We start from the raw sequence: 20,476 nt of genomic DNA on the forward strand, positions 1-20,476 counted from the left end.
AGAATTGCTGCATCTATTGGGAGAGGAAGGAGGCACAAAGAGGTTCCTAACTTATGAATTCCCATCTTTCTAAAAATAGACTTCCTAACCCTGAGCCTAGTCCTGTGACATCTTACGTGCACCACAGAGGGTGGGGTGCACCTCTGTCTTAAGCAACCTCACCTCAGCAATGCTGAATAATTGGGCATTGATTCTGACCATTATTTTGCAGGGGACGTGTGTGCACACTAGTGTGCATGCTTGTGTGCACATGTCTTTGTCCCTCGTGAGCCAGAACTTGGCACTTGTAATATACTCTTGTAATACCCTCTTGGCTGCATCCCAAGAGGAAGGATGGAGTGACACTCAGACCATAATGGGATTGCGCAGTAGGGGAGAATGACCTGCCTTCTACCAAGCAGGGTAAGCAGTGCCCTCTTGGCATGTGTGAAGGTGTGTACTGACACACAGTCCCAGAGCCCCATCAGTCTGCCCCTCTGTACAACATGATCATGAACTGGCTGGAATGAAATAAGCCTTTCCCTGAAGGACAGAATGCGCCAGACAACCAAGGGATGCGCTTGGAAATCCTTTACTGGTATGTACCTCTTATTTAGTTTGATTTGTTCCCTGCAGTGTGCCTTTCAGAGTGAAGAGCCATCAGTGACTTAAAGCTACAAATCTGCTTAGAGGAGGGGAAGGAGGTTAGTGGAGACAGGAAGGCTTCTGAATGAGTAGTGTAAATTGCAAATTGTTCTCTCTAATCAGACACCTTCCTTCAGAAACCTTAGACAGAAAAACACCTAGTTTAACATAAAACCATGCTTGGCATCTGGGACTTGGTGATGCAGAACTGACAAGGCCACTTCTATTTAGCTGGAGAAGAAATGTGAGAGGTAGTGTCATGTGCAAATTAAACCCTTTGATCCTGACATCAATCTCTTGATTAGGAAGCTGTCAGGAAGAGGCAGTTTTGTTAACACATGTCTATCCAGACAGACCCAGTGCTCTGAACAACAGCAGGATTAAAGTCACCAGGGATTAGCAAATTTTCATTATTTGCCTTTCTCAGTGCATTATTCATCAGCACAGACCACAGGACAAATTACCCCCTAATTACAGCTACAAATGTGTCTGTGCCCTGCACAGTCCCTCACCAAACCTTGTCTTCAGTGGTAAACTGCTTTGCTGCCTCCTTCAAGCTCCTGTTGTTCCCTGTTCACACAGCTCAGTGACTTCCCAAACCTGAGCTACCCCTGTTCCTTGAGAGGTACTTTCTAAAGAAGCCTTTAGCAAGCCACCTGCTCATGTCTCATTAGGTACATGTGCTTTACAAAGCATCTATGCTGCTCCTGCTTGGAATATCAAGTCCCTACTCCTTCAGCTTATGTTTTCTGTCTCTTGAGTATGTCTAGACTTAACTGTGGGAATCCATCTCCCTTCAAATATGTTATTTCAGCCATACAATGAGTTGTGCTTTTCTTTCAGACTACTTTGAGTTCCATACGTTTCCATTTCATATAATTCATATTTTACTAGGACAGGAATACTGTACTTCTCTCTGAAATAGAACCCCCACCACACCTTGGTCATAAGTGCTAAAATGTCTGTATTTTCAGAATGAGATTTTTTGCCCCAAAACACGCTCCATTTGGAACTTCAGCATGTCTGTTTCACCTGCAGAAGAAACATGCATAGCCCTTTTTTCCCTGCAGTCTCATTACACAAAAAGCTCTGGGTTTAGATATCTGCCTTGATAACATAAAAGTATGCACTTTGATTTATTTGCCAATATTTGACCTTCATCTAACAAAATTAGTACTTGAAATTTTGTTAATCCCACACAACATATAGACTTCTAAAAACTCTTGTGTCAGAAATAAGTTTGCTAAAGAATTACTTTGAGGCAAAATCCTTGAGTAAGAATGATTTGCACAGATAGAAACATTAAGAAAGCTCTCTTCACTGCCTGCTGATTTTTTGCCTCCCTCTGAAAGTCTCCAAGCCCTGAAGGACCTATGCTGTATTTCTGCATCTGTATCTTCATTTCTGCTGTAAAACTTAACAAAACCCTCAGGTAAGGAGGCTAATAATAAAACACAGCTATGTAATGTGAATAAACGCACATTACCCCCAGCTATTAGTTGCCATGACTTATCTCTGATTCGGATATGGAACCGCAGCAGGAGGCCCAGGAATCTGTCTCCTGCATGGAGGCCTTTTGTTGCCTTTCCCATCATACAGCTACAGCAGCTACATTGAACCTAGTAAATGAGAAAACAAGAGTTAAGGTACGAAGCAGACTAGCATGTGTTCACAAGTGTGGCACATTTTCATTTGCATGTTGACTAAAGGGTAGTGCACAGTGAGGCAAAGCACCTCTTGTGTGCAGTACCCTGGAGGAAGGTTATACTGTGACTTAAGATAGATGGAAAAAAATCACTCCTTGTAGTTTGGGCTCACTGCTAGGAGTGCCTGACTCCTGGGTCCTTGCTATTGCCAGAGAAACCCTGTATCTGCCTCTACAGATATACTACACTTCTGTTTCTTTCCCGTACATTAGATCCAGTGCTGGAATTTAGTAGGATATGTGAGGACACAGGATTACTGAGAGTCCATGTGGAGCAACCAGAAAGAGAGAAGCTTTTTGTCATCCCATCCTAAGTTGGAAAGAGAGAAGTGGGCAGATAGGGTGCTAACACGCACCTAGATGCTGGAACAGAGGGACTGAGTGTTTGTTGGGAGATAAATTAATGACAACAAATCCAGGAAGTTTATATGTGTGTGTATGTATCAATTTAAGTGTCGCGAGTTCATTTTGTTTGAGCTGTACGTACTGTGAAACACAGACTACCCTGGGTGTAGACTGATGGGCATTTTCTTCCAAGAAAGAGCTGTGCAGAACCAAGGGGAGAGATGAGAGATGAGGGCCTGATTTTCCTATTATCTAACAGGGTGGCTACGAGAAAACCTCAGGGAAGTCAGTGGTGTTGGAGCAGTGTAAACCAGATGCTAAAGGGTTTTCTTCTGGAAGTGCTTTCCAGAAGTCTGAAAGACTTCAGGCACAGTGGAGAGACTGAAGTTTAAGGTTCACTCAGGCAAGAATAGGCCTTGATACTTACTGGAATGCCTGCCTTTTGAAATGACATATGCTGAACTGGGAGCAAAGTCCTGTAATAAATAACCATGGTTCAGTCATTTCCTCCTTTGTGTGTCAGAGAACTGGTAGTTGGCGAGGGATCCCTTAATGGCACCGCTACCAGTTTCACCTTCCTTTTCCTTCTTACTCCGGTGCTTATGAAAAAGAGAGAACTAAGCTGCAGAAAGCAGACAGTGAAGATTTCTTCTGGAGAGGTAATTTCCCATCCTGTGGGGTGCAATTTAGTTTACAGGGCTGCATTGCTTTGGAAAGAAAAGCAACAGTGGGAGCCAGGCGTTGCCCGAAAGTGGCCATTCGAGCAGGTGAGGGGGGTGGTGTGGTGTGGGTGTGGGGAGGGTGGCCACTTATGGCCTAACTGAGAATAAGCATTTTAAATGTTGAAACTGTGTATCCCAGGATTGTGTGGGATCTCCTCCATACATGTCCATTCTTGGCTACTGTCAGAGACTGGATCTGGAGCTAGCTATGCCTTTGATGCCACACAGTACAGCTGTGCTTCGTGTCTGCATGTACTACTCCATCCTTGTTCTGGGTGACATTTCTGCTCTGTTCCTGTATTCTGGTTTCTGGCACAGGTGGAAAATTATCTATCAATTTTGAGTCACTGTGGCTGACCACTGCCATCTTTGGCCTATTTTTGCTAAGTACCATGCTTCTGTACCACCCTACATCACTCACAGTAACAGGGCATTGCATTGTTGAAGTTAATATGCAGATCCGGTTCCTGAGTCCTGAATAAGAACATGAGGCTTTCACTGTAAGGGTAACTGCTTATCAAAGACTAAAGTTCCTTCTTGACACAGTGTTAAAAAGAGAAAACAACAGAAAAAAAAAACAACAAAACAAGCAGGCAGAAAGAACGCATCTATGTTGCATTGGTAAATGTCGGTAGGTGATGTGCTTGAGAGTTGTCTTAGTTACAGATGAGCTCTGGATATTGACTTAGTCTCACAACGAAAATCAATTCTTAATGTAGTCAGCAGGTTTTGTGCTGGAGTCACAGCCCTTGTGGTTTCTCCAAGTGCTAGCTTTGGTTATTAAGGGTAACATTTCACTTTTTTTCTTGCAATTGGGTCACCTATGTGAAAATTATATTTGAAGTTCCTGCTTTCAAATGTATGTTAGCCCTGGACTTCTACACCAGTAGTCTGTCATCTCCAGAAGCTTCTATGTGTTTTTCAGTTTGGGATCACAATGCATTTTACCATTTTGATCATTTGTCATTTTCAGCATTCTCTTATGATAACTTCAAAGTGTTAAGTCATTCTGGGCTTGTTTAGAAACTCTGTTCAATCCGTGCTACTGTATAGCTCTTCATAGCCACAAAAAGGGCACAAAGATCATGTACCTTGTTGAGCACTTCCTGCTTTCAATTTTGCTACCCTAATAGCCCTCCTTATGATTAAGACCCTGGGATAACACAAAACAAGTGGCAGGATCTTGCATACAGGAGTATATTTGCTCCTTCTATTCAGTCTGAAGAAAAGTTTGGCTATGCACCGGTTGATTTTAAATAAAACCGTGCTTTAGGGAAGCATTTCATACCTTTGTAAATAACATAGGTAAAAACATGGGCATCTATAGGAAAGCAAGTGATAAAACAAGCCCTAATTCTCTCACTGCGATGTTTTCTTTTAACATTGAAAGTTGTTAAAACAAGAGCGAAACCCCAATACTAACCCTGAACTGCATCTTGATTTTTAATGGTAATCTTCATTTTTCAAGAGGATGGGTTTCCAAAAAAGAAAGTGGCAACTTCAAACACTTCTGATAATTTAGTTGCAAAGTTCTAAACCTCAGAAACTTTTGTAACTCCACCATAAAATGAAGAGAAATCATCAAATTATTTATATTATTCAATCCAAAAAGTAATGAAATCTGGGTATCTCTCAAAATGTATACCATCCATATTACACAGAATTGTAAACAGCTATCAAATGTTTGAAACAAGATTTTTAAAGCTTGACACATGATAGAAGAAGTTGTACGGACATCATTGAAATTATTGATGATTATTATTGGAAACTACCCAGTATGAAAATTTGTACAGTGACCTCTTCAAGGTTGAAAGCATCTCCAGAGTTACATGGCAGAACTCAAGAGCAGGCCACCACGCTAGTGCTGCAGGTTCTTTGCTTTGTGTAGATGGTTTCATTGTTTCTGCATTGGGTGTAGCTTATGCTGATCTCTTGTGCTTTAACAAAATCTACAAACATAATAATTTTAAGGCATTTTGCTATTATTATTTACAAGGAGACATCTCAAGGAAAGCCCAGCTGTCTGTTCTAATCCAAACCTGAGCCCTTTTCTGGCATAACGTTATGTTCTTCTTGGCACTGCAGGTTACATACAGTGAGCTGAAACATAATGGTGGTTTTCAGAAAGGTAAGTCTTATTCATTGCTGTGATTTACTGATTAGCCTGAGGCCCACAGAGGAGAAAATCACAATTCAACTCAAATATGAAATAACCCAGTATCAAAGAGGTATCAAATAATAGCAATCAAGACTAGAGCTGAAGAGGTGTCTTGCCTAGCCTGGCTGTATTCATGCTGATCTGGTGACCTCTGTCACAAGGTGTGGCACTGAAAGTGCACACACCTTGGAGTTTTATTCAATGCAACTGAGAGCTGTTAGTCTGTACTATTCCTTATGGCATAACATTTCTTCTTCTTGTGCAGTGTTTATAGATGCTTTACATTACAGTTGTTTGGTTTTAAATGTAAGCCCAGAAAGTATTTTGAGAGGAAAAAGAAATATTATTTCAGTAAAACCCTTGAAACTTTGACAGTAAATGCTACAGTATGTAACTGAAGTTGTATACAAGAAGACGCTCAGCTAGAAAGCCACTTCATACCTATTGAAGATCAGCTTTGTTCAGTTGTCATTCTAGCCATTACAGTAAAGCTTTCTGTTTGAAGCTGTATTAGTGCCTGGAGCAAGAGAAGGTATTCCTGGGGGCTTGGAGTTGAGGCATATGACAGGGACAGTAGTGCAGCAACACAAAGATGCTGCTTATTCCTAGGAAAGGGCAGCAGTAGCCCACACCTTCCTCAGGGACAGCAGCGCAGTTACTGGTAGCTTGCTCTGCAGAGAGGCAGGATGTTGCCTCTACAAATGTGAAGAGAGGAGCTGGGCTGAATAAAGAATGTGTTGGGTTTTTTCCAAAGAAAGATCATGGAAGAACCCACATTTGTAAGGGATTTCAGCTGTATCTAAAAACTCTTGCAACAGAGCCCTCTTCATTTCCAGGTAACCAGTCTGTACATGTTTGTTTTTCCTGGTAATGTCTTTGTTTCCAAGCATCCCTCCTGAAAGAACACCATAGCTAATATGAGGCTGCCAAGACACTTCAGCAGCATTCACTGTGCCTCCTGCCAATCTCTGGGAGGTACTGGAGCTGAGTACCTGCTGTCCTTGTAAAATGTGTTGTCTCATTTCCTCTTGCAAGACAGCTGGGTTTGGTTTGATGACTTCTCCAAAGTCATGTTCCAGGTCAGCTATGGAGCTGGGAGTAGAACTCAAAGGTCCTGGTACTGTAACTGTTAGACTGTACTGCCTAGGAGCAGCAAGAACTTACTCAGTTAAACAATGCTAAAGGAATCAAAGCACTAAAAAATCAAGACCAAGAGCCTGTGAGCTATATGGCATCAAGATCACTGTATTGATGATTGCTTTTCTTCTCACCAGGGTGATCATGTGTGGCTGGACACTCAACCAAACAGTGAATTCAATGTCCCTATTGGGGCAGTTGTGAAGGACTCTGACTCAGGACGGATTTTGCTGGAGGATGATGAAGGCAAGGTGAGCTACTCTGTAAATTTCTGTAAAAGATTAACATTTAAAACAAGAAATTATTTCAGTACGTTTAGTATAAATTTAGTATAAGTGTACTAAAACTTTAAATGTACAAAGTACTTTGTATGTACAAAGTATAGAAAAATGGCTGTATTTCCATCTAGCCAAATGATCTGACTTTGGGAAAGTCTGGTAGGATATACTGAAAGAAAGGATATAAAAATAAGGCAAGCATAAGGTGATACCCTAGTATCCCCAGGTCCCAGTACTATGATGATTTAGAGCTTTCTGAGCTAGAGGTTATATCTATGCGGTTATGAAAAAAAAATGGACAGGCTCCATTTAGGTGAAAGAACACCTACTCTTAGGTGAAAGAACTACTCTTAGGAGCTTTAGGTGAAATCGTGATCCCACTAAAGTCAGTTGTGGTTTCATCTGCCTACCTCATGCAATGTTGTGGCTCTAATGACCTGATAGAGCTGCACCCTGAGCAGTGCTAAATGTGGTGATGTCCAGAACCCACTTCATCCAGTGAAGGTACCAGCCATCTGGTCCTGGAGAGCAGCAACTGTTTTTTAGATTAGGCTTGTTTGGCCATGGATTATACTGAAGCTTTATGGTTCTCCTTTGTTTGCTTCTGAGCAACAGCATAACACATTAAAGCATGTGCCTTGCCTTGTTCAGGAACACTGGATCACAGCTCGGAACATGCACATGGTGCGCCTTATGCATCCCTCCTCTGTCCAGGGGGTGGAAGACATGATCCGCCTTGGGGACCTCCATGAAGCAGGCATAGTGCACAACCTCCTCATCCGCCACCAGGAACACAAAATCTATGTGAGTGCCAAGGCCACCAGGCAGAGTACTTTCAGGAACAGCCTCTGCTACACATTAAGCGAAGTGACCCGAGCAACTGTAAGCCTTTCATACATGGGGCTCTCTGCTTCCTTTACAGATAGAGGGTGCCAAGGAGACACAACATAGTTTTTGTCTTATTTCATTCAAGAACTTTGGCTGTGAAGAAGAGAGCTAATAGCAGTCTCTGAAATCATAGATATGTGTAGGTAGTAGTGCTGCTTACTTTCTCCTAGAGTGGTCATTTTCACCAGTGGCTGATAGTTAGCTAAATCCAGCCCATGTTATGCCTTATTGCTGCTATTAACTTCAGCTGTGACTCAGGATCAATCTCAGTAGTACACAGTAACATGGTTTGGACATCCTCCAGTCCAAGTCAATGTTTACTTGATTCTGATGTAATAAAACAGATAGATAAAGAATAAATCTGGAAATTTAGCATCCCTGGTTTCACTTCTTGTCCATTACAGGTTTTATCTGTGACTGAGCAGTTTGGCATTTTTAGTTTCTTTGTTCCTTAGTTCCCAGTTTCTAATATGATAATAATATTCAGATTTTTCCATGCTTTGCTTCCGATGTTGTATAGGCTATGGGAGAGGAGCTGCCTCTTACAATGCAGATGTGGTGATGTTTAGTGCAAATAAGGACTGATTTTATGGATGCTGCAGTTGTAACTACCAAGATGTGTGTAAAGGCCTGTTACATTAGACTCAGTCTGCAGCTGTCTTGTGTAGAAGTTCTTGAGCAATACTATTGCCTTGCATTTCCACAGCCTTCAACAGCCTTCTTTATTCAATGGTGCTGTTGTTCATAAATGTAACTAAATGACTGTATGAATAATGCAAACCATAACTTTGCCCATTAGCAAAGTTCAGCTACCTCTGCACTAGAACACAAAAGCAGCTTAACAAAACACTACAAAACAGCTTATGGTAACACACAAAAATCCCAGGTCAAACTGAACTTTATCATGCTTTAGCTTGAGACAGTGAACTAAGCTGTGATTTGGCAAGGAGATTATAGCTAGGATTCTTTCTAATGCAAAAAACTCCATATTCAGGGATATTTAAAGGCAGCTTATAGTGAGGAACCAGGTTCTCAGGTTCACCTAAGTGCTGCTATGGATCTCCTAGACTTCCCTTCTGCCTCTGTTTAGGCTTATACTGCAAGTGGCTTTGGTTGCATTCTTATTTGCAGGTTTGCTGCTGAAGGTAACACTCATAACTGTTTTCCAGACTTACACAGGATCCATCTTGGTAGCAGTGAATCCATACCAGCTTCTGCCGCTCTACACAGTCGATCAGATCAGACTGTACTGTAACAAGAGGATTGGAGAGCTACCACCTCATGTCTTTGCCATTGCAGACAACTGTTACTTCAATATGAAGAGGAATAAGAGAGACCAGTGCTGTGTCATCAGGTGACTGCACTTAGAGAGGATGAGTAGCAGAAACCAAGTCTGACATGATCAGGGGGCATCTTTGTGGACATAGGAGACCTTCTAAAGGGAAGGGCACAGATAAGTTTAGAGACAGCAGGAAGGAAATATTTTCTCCCCTTCATTTTCAGTTAGGGCTGCAGAAGGTAGAACATAAGGGATTTCTGAAATCCATTGTTTTCCCCCAGAATCTTTGAATGTTGATATACATTCTGCACATGGTCACTACATATGGAAATATAAAATACAAGCCTGTGTGATGTAAGGCTATCTTTTACCTTGGGGACATGATGCTTGTGTTACATGAATTTTCTGAGAACAGAGATTTCCTGGAGAGAAACAACCTCTGCTAACCTGAAGATGGAAGGAAACTTTCTTCATTCTGTGAAGACAAAACACGTATCCACTTTCTGTTAATCATCAGTGTGAAGAAACAGATAATCTCATTGTAATAATATCCAATTATAGCTGAGGCAACTCAGTTGATATGCTAAAACCAGCACTGAAAATCTGGTAATGCCTTAAAGGCAAAAAGCAAGTGGTCATTTAATTTGCAGTGGTAGAGAATGTCCTCTGTGGATTTGCTTGGTTTTAATTATGGGAAAATTTAGTCCTCAGCCCAAGTCTAAAAAACAACTTAAATTTTAGCAGATAAGATAATGAAAGGCTGAATTCTCCAGCCTTCCATGAAAGATACTGATCTGCCTTTAACAGAGTAAATCTAAGTGAGCTTTATTTTACTTGCAATTTGGTCTGCCATTTTGCCACCCTAGCCAAAAAAAAAAAAAAAAAAAAAAAAAGAAGAAAGGAAACCTTCAATGATTTTGTTTCTTACTGCAGTGGAGAATCTGGAGCTGGGAAGACTGAAAGCACAAAGCTAATACTGCAGTTTTTGGCAGCAATCAGTGGCCAGCATTCCTGGATAGAGCAGCAAGTCCTAGAGGCCAACCCCATTCTGGAAGGTAGGTTCTTTAGCAAACATGCCTGATTTACCACCTTTATCTCAGGATTTTGTATCAGGATAAAAAAAGTCAGAAAAAGATCTTTAAACAGATGCTAAAATCCTGAAACACTGGTGATGCATGGCAGAAGTTCTCTATACTTTTCTGTCATGTCCTCATGAAGTCCACAGCAGCTCCCACAAGGTAACCTGGAACTGCTGGGAGCGCAAGAGTCCCTGGGAATGCAGAGCCCAAGGTAAAGACCCCTGGTTTAGCATTTACACTAGATACCGGTGGCAAAGTGACTGGCCAAGAATGGATATATCTATAGGAGAAGCCCCTGACAGACGTCTCTCTCTGTAGCAGGATCAAATAAGTTCCCAGGACATCCTTCTGGAGGTCTTCAGACCTGCCCCGCTCTCTTGGCTGGCCAGATTGGCTGGCTGCATTTGGAGCATTTGAATATGTCTTTTAGAACACTGTTATCTGGATGCACAGTATGCCTGCTTCTCTCTTTAGGAGGCAGCCTGAGACCAAATACTCTGCAGTGCTTGTCAGCACTGTCATTTCAAACACAAATGTGTAAAATGCTAGCAGAAAAAAGTAGGGCATAAAAAATAGACTTGATGTGCATTAACTGCAGTAATCCAGATACCATCTCTGTCCCCTGCCCATCAGCTTTTGGAAATGCCAAGACAATTCGAAATGACAATTCAAGCCGCTTTGGGAAATACATCGATATTCACTTCAATCAAAATGGTGTGATAGAAGGAGCCCGGATAGAACAGTTCCTTCTGGAGAAGTCCAGGGTTTGTCGGCAGGTAAGGGTTAGGGCAGATGTACATTCTGCCTGCTCATTCCAAGCTTACACTAACAAGGCTGACCGTTGGCCTATTTCTTTCTCTTAGGCTCCAGAGGAGAGAAATTACCACATCTTCTACTGCATGCTAATGGGGATGAATACAGAGCAGAAAAAGATGCTAAATCTGGGCACTGCTTCAGAGTACACTTATCTCACTATGGTAATAGTCTCTGCATTCTTATTATTATCTCTCAGCCATTTTCTTCTCCCAGAGCTGCAGATGGGCAGTTACCAAGCATGAACAGTCCTTTCCTTTAAGTACCAGAAGCAGTAATGCTAACAGTGTGAGCCTCTGTTTTCAGAGATCTTATTTAATGTCCACCAGTGGGAGGCAGCTTGTGGCAGTTCAAAGGCTACTGTCAAAGTCAGACTTAGGAAACATAAAGGACATCTTAAAGCAGGTGTGAAATATTCTCCGCTTTCACAGGCAAGATGAATGCAAGGGATCTTATGCCAGGAAGAATACTAATAGGTATGTGTACCTTAAGGGAAAATGAGTAAGCAGAATCAGTGGCAAGAATCCTAGTCCTTATATCTGATAAATCTTATACACATAATGGAGGAAGCTTGCATTCATTAGCTGATGCTAATGTTCCTGTCTGGGTTTATGTTGCCATAGTGGCAGCAGTGGGATGTTCATAGGTGAAAGTTTTTAAAACAGCTAATTGGTTTAGAGCATGAAAGCCATGGTGCAAATCCTGTTCTTTAGCCTGTACAGATACCTCATATTACATATGTCAGCTGTTTTGTTTTGACCTGTTCTACAGCCATGAAAAAAAATGGGGCTAAGTCCTACCTCTGCTGAAGTTAATGCAAGGTAGGCATCTAGTTTGAGAGGAAATAAAACAGGACTATAAAGCTATTTCTGTAGAGCAAAACCATTGGAGATTTTATACAAATACATTTTTAAAATAGCAGCGATCTTGCAGCAAGAGCTGATGACTGCAATTCACACTTTAGCGATTCCATTAAAAGATCTGAAGTTTCCTGATCAGTATTATACAGAGACAGGAGGATTAGATTAAGGGAGAACATACCTGCTTTTGTTCAGGTCAGCTGCTGGCACAAGCTGGCATGTTTGCATGCTGTAAACTGAAATGTCTAGGAATACTTCACTTTTGTAATCATCACAATATATTGTCAGAAATAGCAGGGATAAAAAAAGGCATTTTCCCCATCTCCCTCAGGGCTGAAAATAGTCTCTGTTAGGAGCAGCATCCCAGGACCCACTTTGCAAGCTTTGTTGAAGGTTCTATTGCTGATGCTTCAGATACTTCCCTCTGTCTTCCACTAGAACCTAACATCCTTATTTTGAGATTTTGAGATTTGCCTTCTAGTACTGATCCAGTCCTACTTGCTTTGATTTGGAATTAGGGTTCTTAATTGTCCAATGACAAGGCAGAGAAGGAAACAGAAGAAACATGGCCTTGTAAGTGTACATAACCTTATTAAAGTTTCCTGCCCTTTACTCCAGAGCAGCCTTCCCCTCACCTTTTCCTTCTGGTTTCCTTAGTATTCACTCTAGCCCTGGAGAAAAGCATTATTTAGCCCTCTGCTAATGGGTTCTTCTTGAGAGTAGAGCTGAGGGAAGAAACAGACATGGGAAAAACATACAGAATATCTACATAGGTTTTTATCTTGCATCCTGTGGAAAGTGGCTTACAGGGCACCCACATTGTGTACAAGCGTTTGTCAGCCTGCAGATCCTTTCTTCCTTGTATGGATGCCAAGAGGATTTTCCTTACCTGCAGGTGTGGTGTCTTGCAGGGCAACTGCACATTCTGTGATGGCCGGAATGATGCAAAGGATTATGCTCACATCCGCTCAGCTATGAAGATCCTCACATTCTCAGATTCTGAGCACTGGGACATCAGCAAGCTGTTGGCTGCAATCCTGCACCTAGGAAATGTAGAGTTCGAAGGTAAACTCATAGAATAGAATAGAATCACAGAATAATTAGGGTTGGGAAGGACCTTAAGATCATCTAGTTCCAACCCCTCGGCCATGGAACTCACCACTGTCTGTGCTTGGTCCTTCATTGGACTCTATCGTAAAGGCCTAACAGTGCTGCCTTTTTTCATCTGTACAGACTAGGTACAGATTAGGTTACATGTTATCGTGGTTTAAACCCAGCCAGTAATTTAGAACCATGCAGCTGCTCGCTCACTCACCCCTGCTCTGGCCAGGATGGAGAGGAGAATTGAAACCAACCCCATGGGCTGAGATAAGAGCAGTCCTATAATTAAAGTACAATATAAAACTACTACAACTATTACTAATAATAATGAAAAGGGAAGTAACAAGAGGAAAGAATATAAAACTAAAAAGGGAAGGGGAAAAAAACTGACAATAAACACAAGTGATGCACAATACAATTGCTCACCACCCACCGATACCCAGCCCGACCCGAGCAGCGATCTGGGCCTTCAAGGTGACTCCCCCGGTTTCTATACCAAGCATGATGTGCTGTAGTATGGAATATCCCTTTGGCTAGCTTGGATCAGGTGTCCTGTCTGTGCTTCCTCCCAGCTTCTTGAGTCCTCCTCACTGGCAAAGCATGAGACTGAAGTACTAGATCAAAGTAAGCATTACCTAGCAACAGCTAAAAACATTGGTGTGTTACCAGCACTGTTCTCAGGCTAAAGCCCCAACACAGCACTGCACCAGCTACTAGGAAGAAGAAAGATAACTGTTAGAGCTGAACCCAGGACACATGTGCTGCTTTTCCCTGTGTGAACAGGTGAACAGGGTTGGAAGGGCAGGCAGATAAGCACAAGGAAGTTCTGATTTGTGACTCCACTGCCTAGTGTTTTGAAAGACATCATCTTATTTTGTCATGCTATCAGGTTTCCATGGTTATAAATAGGCTCTTATCACACAGACTGAAACAACAGATAACATAGTGCCGTGTTACATTTGCTGATTGTTGTGCTGCACAAGCCAGAGGACACAGGAGCAGCTGAGAGATGTTTACCATGGAGATGATAGCAGTCATTCTGGCTAAGTATGGTGAACACTCATCTGCATAAGTGCATTTCTCATGTGGCACAGGCACAATGTGAGACACCCACCAGCAGGATGCCAGAAGCTGTCATATTAAAGAAAAGGATGTCTTCTTACCCTGTGACACAGAAGGCCCAATACAGGGATGCCAGCTGGGTTCTTTGGAGTAATGCTGGTTGCTAAAAGAAAGGATTTCCCTTATCCCTCTTCATTGTCTAAATTTCCCACCAGCTAGATACATGGAAAAAAAATATTTTCAGAAGTCAGATGCCACTTCCCCAGATCCCAAAATCTGCTATTTAAAATGAATAACCTCTCAGTTTTGCTGCTTTTTTTGGCCTGCCTGATGTTCTGGAATTGTGAGGGCCCTATACATCCCAGGATACCTGTGTGAAATCAGGACCTTCCTTAGAAAAAGCATCAAACCTGTGAGTTTCAAAAGAGAACTTACTGCCTTGCCACATTTGCAGAGCTACAGGGTTGCAGCAATTCAGCTGCAATGACAGCACAGCCCCTCACCATAGCAGAAATTATTCACCCTGAGATTGATTGTTTCCTCATTGTAGCGGCCGTGTACGACAACCTGGACTGCTCTGATGTGATGGACTCACCACACTTTTCAATTGCAACCAAACTGCTTGAGGTAATAGACTCTCATCTTCTCCTACTAGTTCTCTCCTTCACCCTTGTTCCCTGAGCATAGTAACACAGCAAAACTCTGTGGAATATATATGGATGCACATACAATGGGCATGTCCCCTTCTTCCTGCTGACACTCAAGTGATGTTTGTTGCAGATGTCTCTTTGAGCTAGGAGATCTTTAACTGGGACAGCAGGCTACCGGTGAATGCTGCTGGACAGGCAGTTTGTCATGGCCTTCTTCCTCCTGAGACAGACTTTACTGGATCTCCTTTATCCACCTGGAATGACCAGGTTGCTATGACTGTTCTTCCAGGTGGACTCCAGTGAACTCCAGAACAGCCTCACAAACCTCTCCATCATTGTTCGAGGAGAAAGTGTGTCCAGGCCTCTAAACATTGTTCAAGCTGCAGATGGGAGGGATGCCTTTGTGAAGGTACTGGTTCTTAAATCTTCCCTGTTTAAAGCCCAGGGATGCTATCAGAGCTGTGTCTTACTCCTTGAGGAGTCTTATGTGGCAAACATTCACCCAGAAGGCTCTGGTCCCTCATAGGTTTCCAGCATAGTTTGATGGCATTGTAGCAGCACAATATCAAGCAGTAAGTTATGTCTAAAGACTGGAATGATGGGCTCTAATTCCTCCTTAATTTTTCTCTCAGGGTATATATGGACGTATTTTCCTGTGGATAGTGAACAAGATCAACTCAGCCATTTTCAACCCAACTTCGCAGAAGGCTAAAGACAGTCGTCACTCCATTGGGCTGCTGGACATTTTTGGGTTTGAAAACTTCAGTAACAACAGGTAAGAGGTTATAGCTTCATTTCCACCAGAAAGCTGAGAAGCAGCCTATGTGAATGGAAAGAATGAAAAAGCCAGACACATGCTCTTGGATTATCATCCTGATTCTCAGAAAAGCAGTGAAATTTCTGTCACTGAATTTTCACAATGATGATCATGCACTGGCTCCATTTTTCTTCAGTCTTGGTCACATTTCCACCTCCTCCCACAACCATTTTGATGTAGTCATTGCACATGCCTGTTCCAAAACCTCAGGAATATTTTCACAGGAAAAGGCTATAAGCAGGCAGCCAGTATATGAGGATGTAGTATGTCCCCATGTCTCTATGCTTTCTTGTTCCATAGCATTTTTACAATGTCTCTTGGGATGCATTTAGCATGTGGTACAAAGTAGGCCGTGTTGTGTTTTCCATTTCAGCTGATGTTTCCATCTTGCTTAATGTTCTCCTGTCCCTTTTTGGGGGCTGCTTCATTTCTCTACTTTTAAGGACATGTCAGCAAAACACTGGGTCAGTGCACCCATTGTCCCATTGCTACCTGTCCTGCTGGTGAATTCAGTCCCAAAGCATCAGTTCTGTTTGTTCTTCTCTACGGCAGCAGCAGTTCTCAGTCATGTTACCACATCATCAGGACTCCACAAACCATCAGCAGATATTCTGCATTCTTTCTCAATCAGTTTCAACTGATGCATCTTGCTTGCTTTCAACAAGATAATATTCCTCACTGGCTTGTGGAACATTGTCAAGGACTTGTTCAGCTCATCTTCTATCTTTTGTCTTCTCTCCTATTGTATTATGCTATTCCCAATGGCTGCAATCCACATGTGGCCCCACTGTGGTGAGCACTGCACAAGCATACAGAGTGTGCCACAGCAGTTACCAGGTAATGAAACTCAGAGGCAACATAAAGGAGTAATTAACAAAAGAAGTGGTAGTGCCAGTGCAAGTGAAAACATGCCACACATTGTTAAGCTATTTTCACACTTATATGTTCCCTTTTATCTCTGGAATTTCTTGAAACACATACAAGATCTTCCCTTGCTTATTCAGCAATACTCAATCATCAGTTGTCTTATTTCTGTTTATCACAGCAGAAGATGCATTCCTTATATTGCTAAGATTGGCAACATGCCTTGATGGTGATCATTAATACTGTGCAATATAGCACTAGTATATCTGGATATGCATTTAATAAATACCATAAATCAGTGCAGCACTGGCCAAGGATGACTGTGGGTTCCCATCTTGTCCCCCAAAAGCTTTGAGCAGCTCTGCATTAACATTGCCAATGAGCACCTTCAGCAGTTCTTCGTGCACCATGTCTTCAAGCTGGAACAAGAGGAATACCATGCAGAGAACATTACCTGGAGTAACATTGACTTCACTGATAACCGCCAGGCTTTGGAAGTCATCGCACTCAAGCCTATGAATATCATCTCCCTCATTGATGAAGAGAGCAAGTTCCCAAAGGTAAATTTCTGTTTTCACTTGTAACATCTGGCTTTGGACACAGCTCACAGGTAACACTTCACTTTGCACACAGAAAAGTGCAAAATGGCTTTTGGATACGAGAGGCAATGTCTTCTCCCCACAGAAGTTTCTTTTAAATTAGCTCACTATGCAAATGCTTCGCTCTCTGCTGGAATGTGCTCTTCCTCATACCTCACTGTAGAAACTCTTATAGCTGTTCCAGACAGGGAAGAGAGGATCCCTACTGCTATTTGTTTGCTGAGCATAGACCAGTGTTGGGAGGGAATCTGCTTAATTGTCCTTTTTTGCCTGTATTTGTTTCTAGGGCACAGATGCCACCATGCTCGTAAAAATCAATTCCCTCCATGGCAAAAGTAAAGTCTACATCCCACCTAAGAGTGTTCATGACACCAAGTTTGGCATCAACCACTTTGCTGGGGTTGTATTCTATGAATCAAAAGGTGAGCCTATCTCTGCTGGGTACAGAGGGTGAAGAGAAGGGCATAAACTGGATGTAGTTCACTCCAGGGTAGTGTTGATCTGAAGTCAGATCAGGAGGTCATGAGGATTGCACTAAACTAACCTGCAAGTTACTGTAAATGAAGTGAATTTTAGCTAGAGAGAGTGGCACTAGAGCCAGCAGGGTGCAGAGGTGACAAGCTGATTTTGTTTCCATCCTGTAGACTTCCTAGAGAAGAATCGGGACACACTGAGTGCTAATGTAATGCAAGTGGTTCATTCCTCCAAAAACAAATTCCTGAGAGAGATTTTCCAGGTGGAAAAGACCCCACCTAGTCTGGGACGTGGGACCATCCGGCATCTTGGAGCTGACCAGGCCTACAAGGTTGGCTTACTAGCACTGGGTTGCAGAAATGATTTCTCCTCATTTATAAGGCTCTGAATGTTCTTGACCTCTTCTTTCTTTTGCACTGTCTCTGCAAATCCCCATCCCTTTCATTCAACTCATTCCTGCAAAGGAGTCTGCTGGAAAAGTCAGGGTTTGATCATGCTGTAAACAAGGGTGATGTTAGTCCCATCTCCCAGGACTCCATCCCCAGACATCTGTGTGGACACACAAGCATGAGCTGTGCTACCTCCCTGCATGTTGTCATCAACTGAATGGGTTTGCTGTGTCTGCCTGGCCATTCATACTGCATCCACATCTCCAGGAGGGGTGTAAATTAATAGGAGAAAACTGTAGTTCCAAGGTTCATTGGAATAGAACAAGGCACCAACCAGAGACCCCTCTGCAAAGCTGGTACCTGTCCAGAAGCCAGCAGCTAAACTGATGCCATACTGCAGATGTGGCCAGACTGCTGGGATCATAACACCAAGGGGTATGACTGGGGAACAGGCAGGTTGGCCCTGGCCTTTTCCTTCTTGCAAAGGGCTGACAGCTAGCACAAAGGAGCAAAAGCTGTGCTGTCACAGATACTGTCTCCTGCTCCCAATGACACCTGTAGACAGGCTCACTGCCCTGCTTACTGCTGCAACTTTAGCTCTTCCCCCCTGGCCCGGAGACTTTGTGACAAAGTTCAGGATGGGTAATTATCATAGAATCATCTGTGCCTTGTGCTGTAAGGAGCCTTGTCCCATGCATAGTGAAAATGAGGTTGTAAAGCACAGTGGACTGGAAACAGCATGGGGCAGAGTTCAAGTTTTCTGTCCTGCTGCAACTTTCACATTCCTTAATTTCTGACCATTCAAGTATGCAGCGTTATCACTGTGTGAAGATACTTTTGCTTATAGTGTTTACATCTTTGAGTTTTCCTGGCAGGGTACAGAACGGTTAGCTCGCAATCTTACCTGTTATCTATCTATCTCCTGGCATTGTTTTCTGATCCTGTCCTTTCTTCCTCAGTCTTTTTCCCAGTGTGGCTTTCTGCTGTCCAGAACATCTGGCCATGGACAGGTAAACATCCTGGGGGAGCAGACTGTCAGAAGTGGTACAAGCAACAACAGAGGCTTAGCATCTCTTACATGCATGAATACCTTCAGATTAAGTATCAGGTCTATCTGCATTGCTCTAATGTTCTAATGGTTTTTGTCTCAATAAATAAGGTTGCAGTTTTAGGAAAAAACAAACAAAACAACAAAACATTTCCTTCCATTTAGAAAGTACAGTAGCACATCAAGAAAGGAGATGCTAAATGTGGGCTACTGCCCATTTCAACATACAGAGGAGTTAGCTGAAATACCCCTATTAATTTCTGGGCCACCATTGGGAAGCCTAAGAAATAGGCTATAGAAAAGTACAGTGAATGAAGTGCCAAAAAAAACCTTTGCTGTGCTGAGGTCTCAGAGTCGCTGTCCTGACAGGCCACGGGAGAAAAGTCACCACCATCTCAACAACAAATTCAGCTTTAATGTTACAGATGCAAGACCATGAGTGCATGGGCTTCAGGCTTTGTGGCCATCCCACTGATTTATAAGGACAGCAGAAAGGCCTCTAAGATCTTCAAGTGCAAATTGCTTTTAACTCTTATACAGCTTAAACATGTATATGTGTTACCATAGCTACTTCAAACATGATTGCTAGCGCTAAGATGCATCAGAGCTGCTGTGAGACTTTCCAAAGAGCGGTTTACCAAAGGCTTGAGTGTTAGTCGCCGGAGGGCAGCATTGCCTTGTAGTTAAGGCAGGAGGTGCGCGCTTGAGCGTTAAAAAGCACCCTAAATGTGAGAACCAGCAGAATGAAGTACCGCAAAGTGCCGCAAATGGAAGTGAGGGAAAGCGCTGGACTTTTCATTATTTTCTTGTAAAAAAAAACCAACCCAAACGAAACAAAGCGCAACCCAGTAAAGCCCCCCAACCAGCCAAACCAACCAGCTATATTGTGCTGTAATGATTAGCTCCATGCTTGCGTGTAGAAGGCCAGTGAAGCGCTTTTGTTACTTGGAATCTGCACTGTTCTCACCATAATTTATTGTGCCCTTAAAACGGATTAGGAGGTAGAAGCTTGGGCCTACTGTGATGATCAGCGTGAAAAAAGACATAGGTGGAGCTCTGCTTTCAGAGGAGCTAGGGAAGTCAGAAGCTAACTGCAATCCAGTGCAATCCTTCTAAGGTTACACTATTGCAACTGAGAGCAATAGTCAACCTGGGAGCAGGGAGACAAAGCATTTAATATGCAGCCATAAATAGAGTAGCTCTTACCTTACCCTCCAGTAAAAGTTTTCCTTTTTACTGCTTACTGTAGTATTAGCAAGTAAGGCAATACTAATCACTAAGGAATGAGCTGCTCTGGATCTTTAGCATTCCTAGTTAGCTACGTGCTGGCAGCAAAGCGCCTTGCTGGAGGTTATTATTGCTTTGGGAGTAGCTGTTTCTCACCAAGCTTTCAGGCACACACCCATGAATAATAGCTTGACACCCAGGTCCTACACTAAATGCAACCTCGGCTGGAAGAGACAGGCCCATTTAAACTCACATGGGTGGAATTTCTTCCACCACAGCCACCTGCACTGCTAGAACTTGGTGCCCAATAGGCAAAAGAGCTCAGCTGGCTTTCTGTGCACAAATAAACCCAAATTA

The 20,476-nt window shown here is 42.7% G+C and overlaps 1 protein-coding gene and 1 long non-coding RNA gene across 4 annotated transcripts in view; one reads left to right on the plus strand and one right to left on the minus strand.

Moving 5' to 3' along the window:
- Nucleotides 1-1,692: 1,692 nt before the first annotated feature.
- On the minus strand, nt 1,693-18,859 carry LOC133273898 (uncharacterized). The gene is made up of 3 exons (XR_009744955.1): nt 18,749-18,859; nt 16,672-16,801; nt 1,693-2,243 (listed from the first exon to the last, which is right to left on the minus strand). It is a non-coding gene; the product is annotated as an uncharacterized LOC133273898 (long non-coding RNA).
- Nucleotides 2,291-20,476, plus strand: part of MYO7B (myosin VIIB) — a 50,542-nt gene continuing 32,356 nt past the window's right edge. Inside the window, exons 1-16 of one of the 3 annotated variants that reach the window (XM_061462435.1) lie at nt 2,291-3,333; nt 5,482-5,524; nt 6,829-6,942; nt 7,621-7,773; nt 9,027-9,211; nt 10,070-10,191; nt 10,849-10,991; nt 11,079-11,192; nt 12,800-12,953; nt 14,602-14,678; nt 14,991-15,110; nt 15,334-15,476; nt 16,732-16,942; nt 17,268-17,403; nt 17,626-17,786; nt 18,804-18,854. In XM_061462435.1, coding sequence (XP_061318419.1) covers nt 5,507-5,524; nt 6,829-6,942; nt 7,621-7,773; nt 9,027-9,211; nt 10,070-10,191; nt 10,849-10,991; nt 11,079-11,192; nt 12,800-12,953; nt 14,602-14,678; nt 14,991-15,110; nt 15,334-15,476; nt 16,732-16,942; nt 17,268-17,403; nt 17,626-17,786; nt 18,804-18,854 — 1,902 coding nt within the window. In that variant the 5' untranslated portion in view covers nt 2,291-3,333; nt 5,482-5,506. The remainder of the gene's footprint in view (nt 3,334-5,481; nt 5,525-6,828; nt 6,943-7,620; nt 7,774-9,026; nt 9,212-10,069; nt 10,192-10,848; nt 10,992-11,078; nt 11,193-12,799; nt 12,954-14,601; nt 14,679-14,990; nt 15,111-15,333; nt 15,477-16,731; nt 16,943-17,267; nt 17,404-17,625; nt 17,787-18,803; nt 18,855-20,476) is intronic. The other 2 variants (XM_061462452.1, XM_061462443.1) reach the window with 2 other exon arrangements.

The sequence above is a fragment of the Pezoporus flaviventris genome, unplaced genomic scaffold (genome assembly GCF_033815535.1).
Source record: "Pezoporus flaviventris isolate CSIRO_AGI_PZ_B2104156 unplaced genomic scaffold, CSIRO_AGI_Pfla_v1 ptg000001l, whole genome shotgun sequence".
Lineage (NCBI taxonomy): Eukaryota > Metazoa > Chordata > Aves > Psittaciformes > Psittacidae > Pezoporus > Pezoporus flaviventris.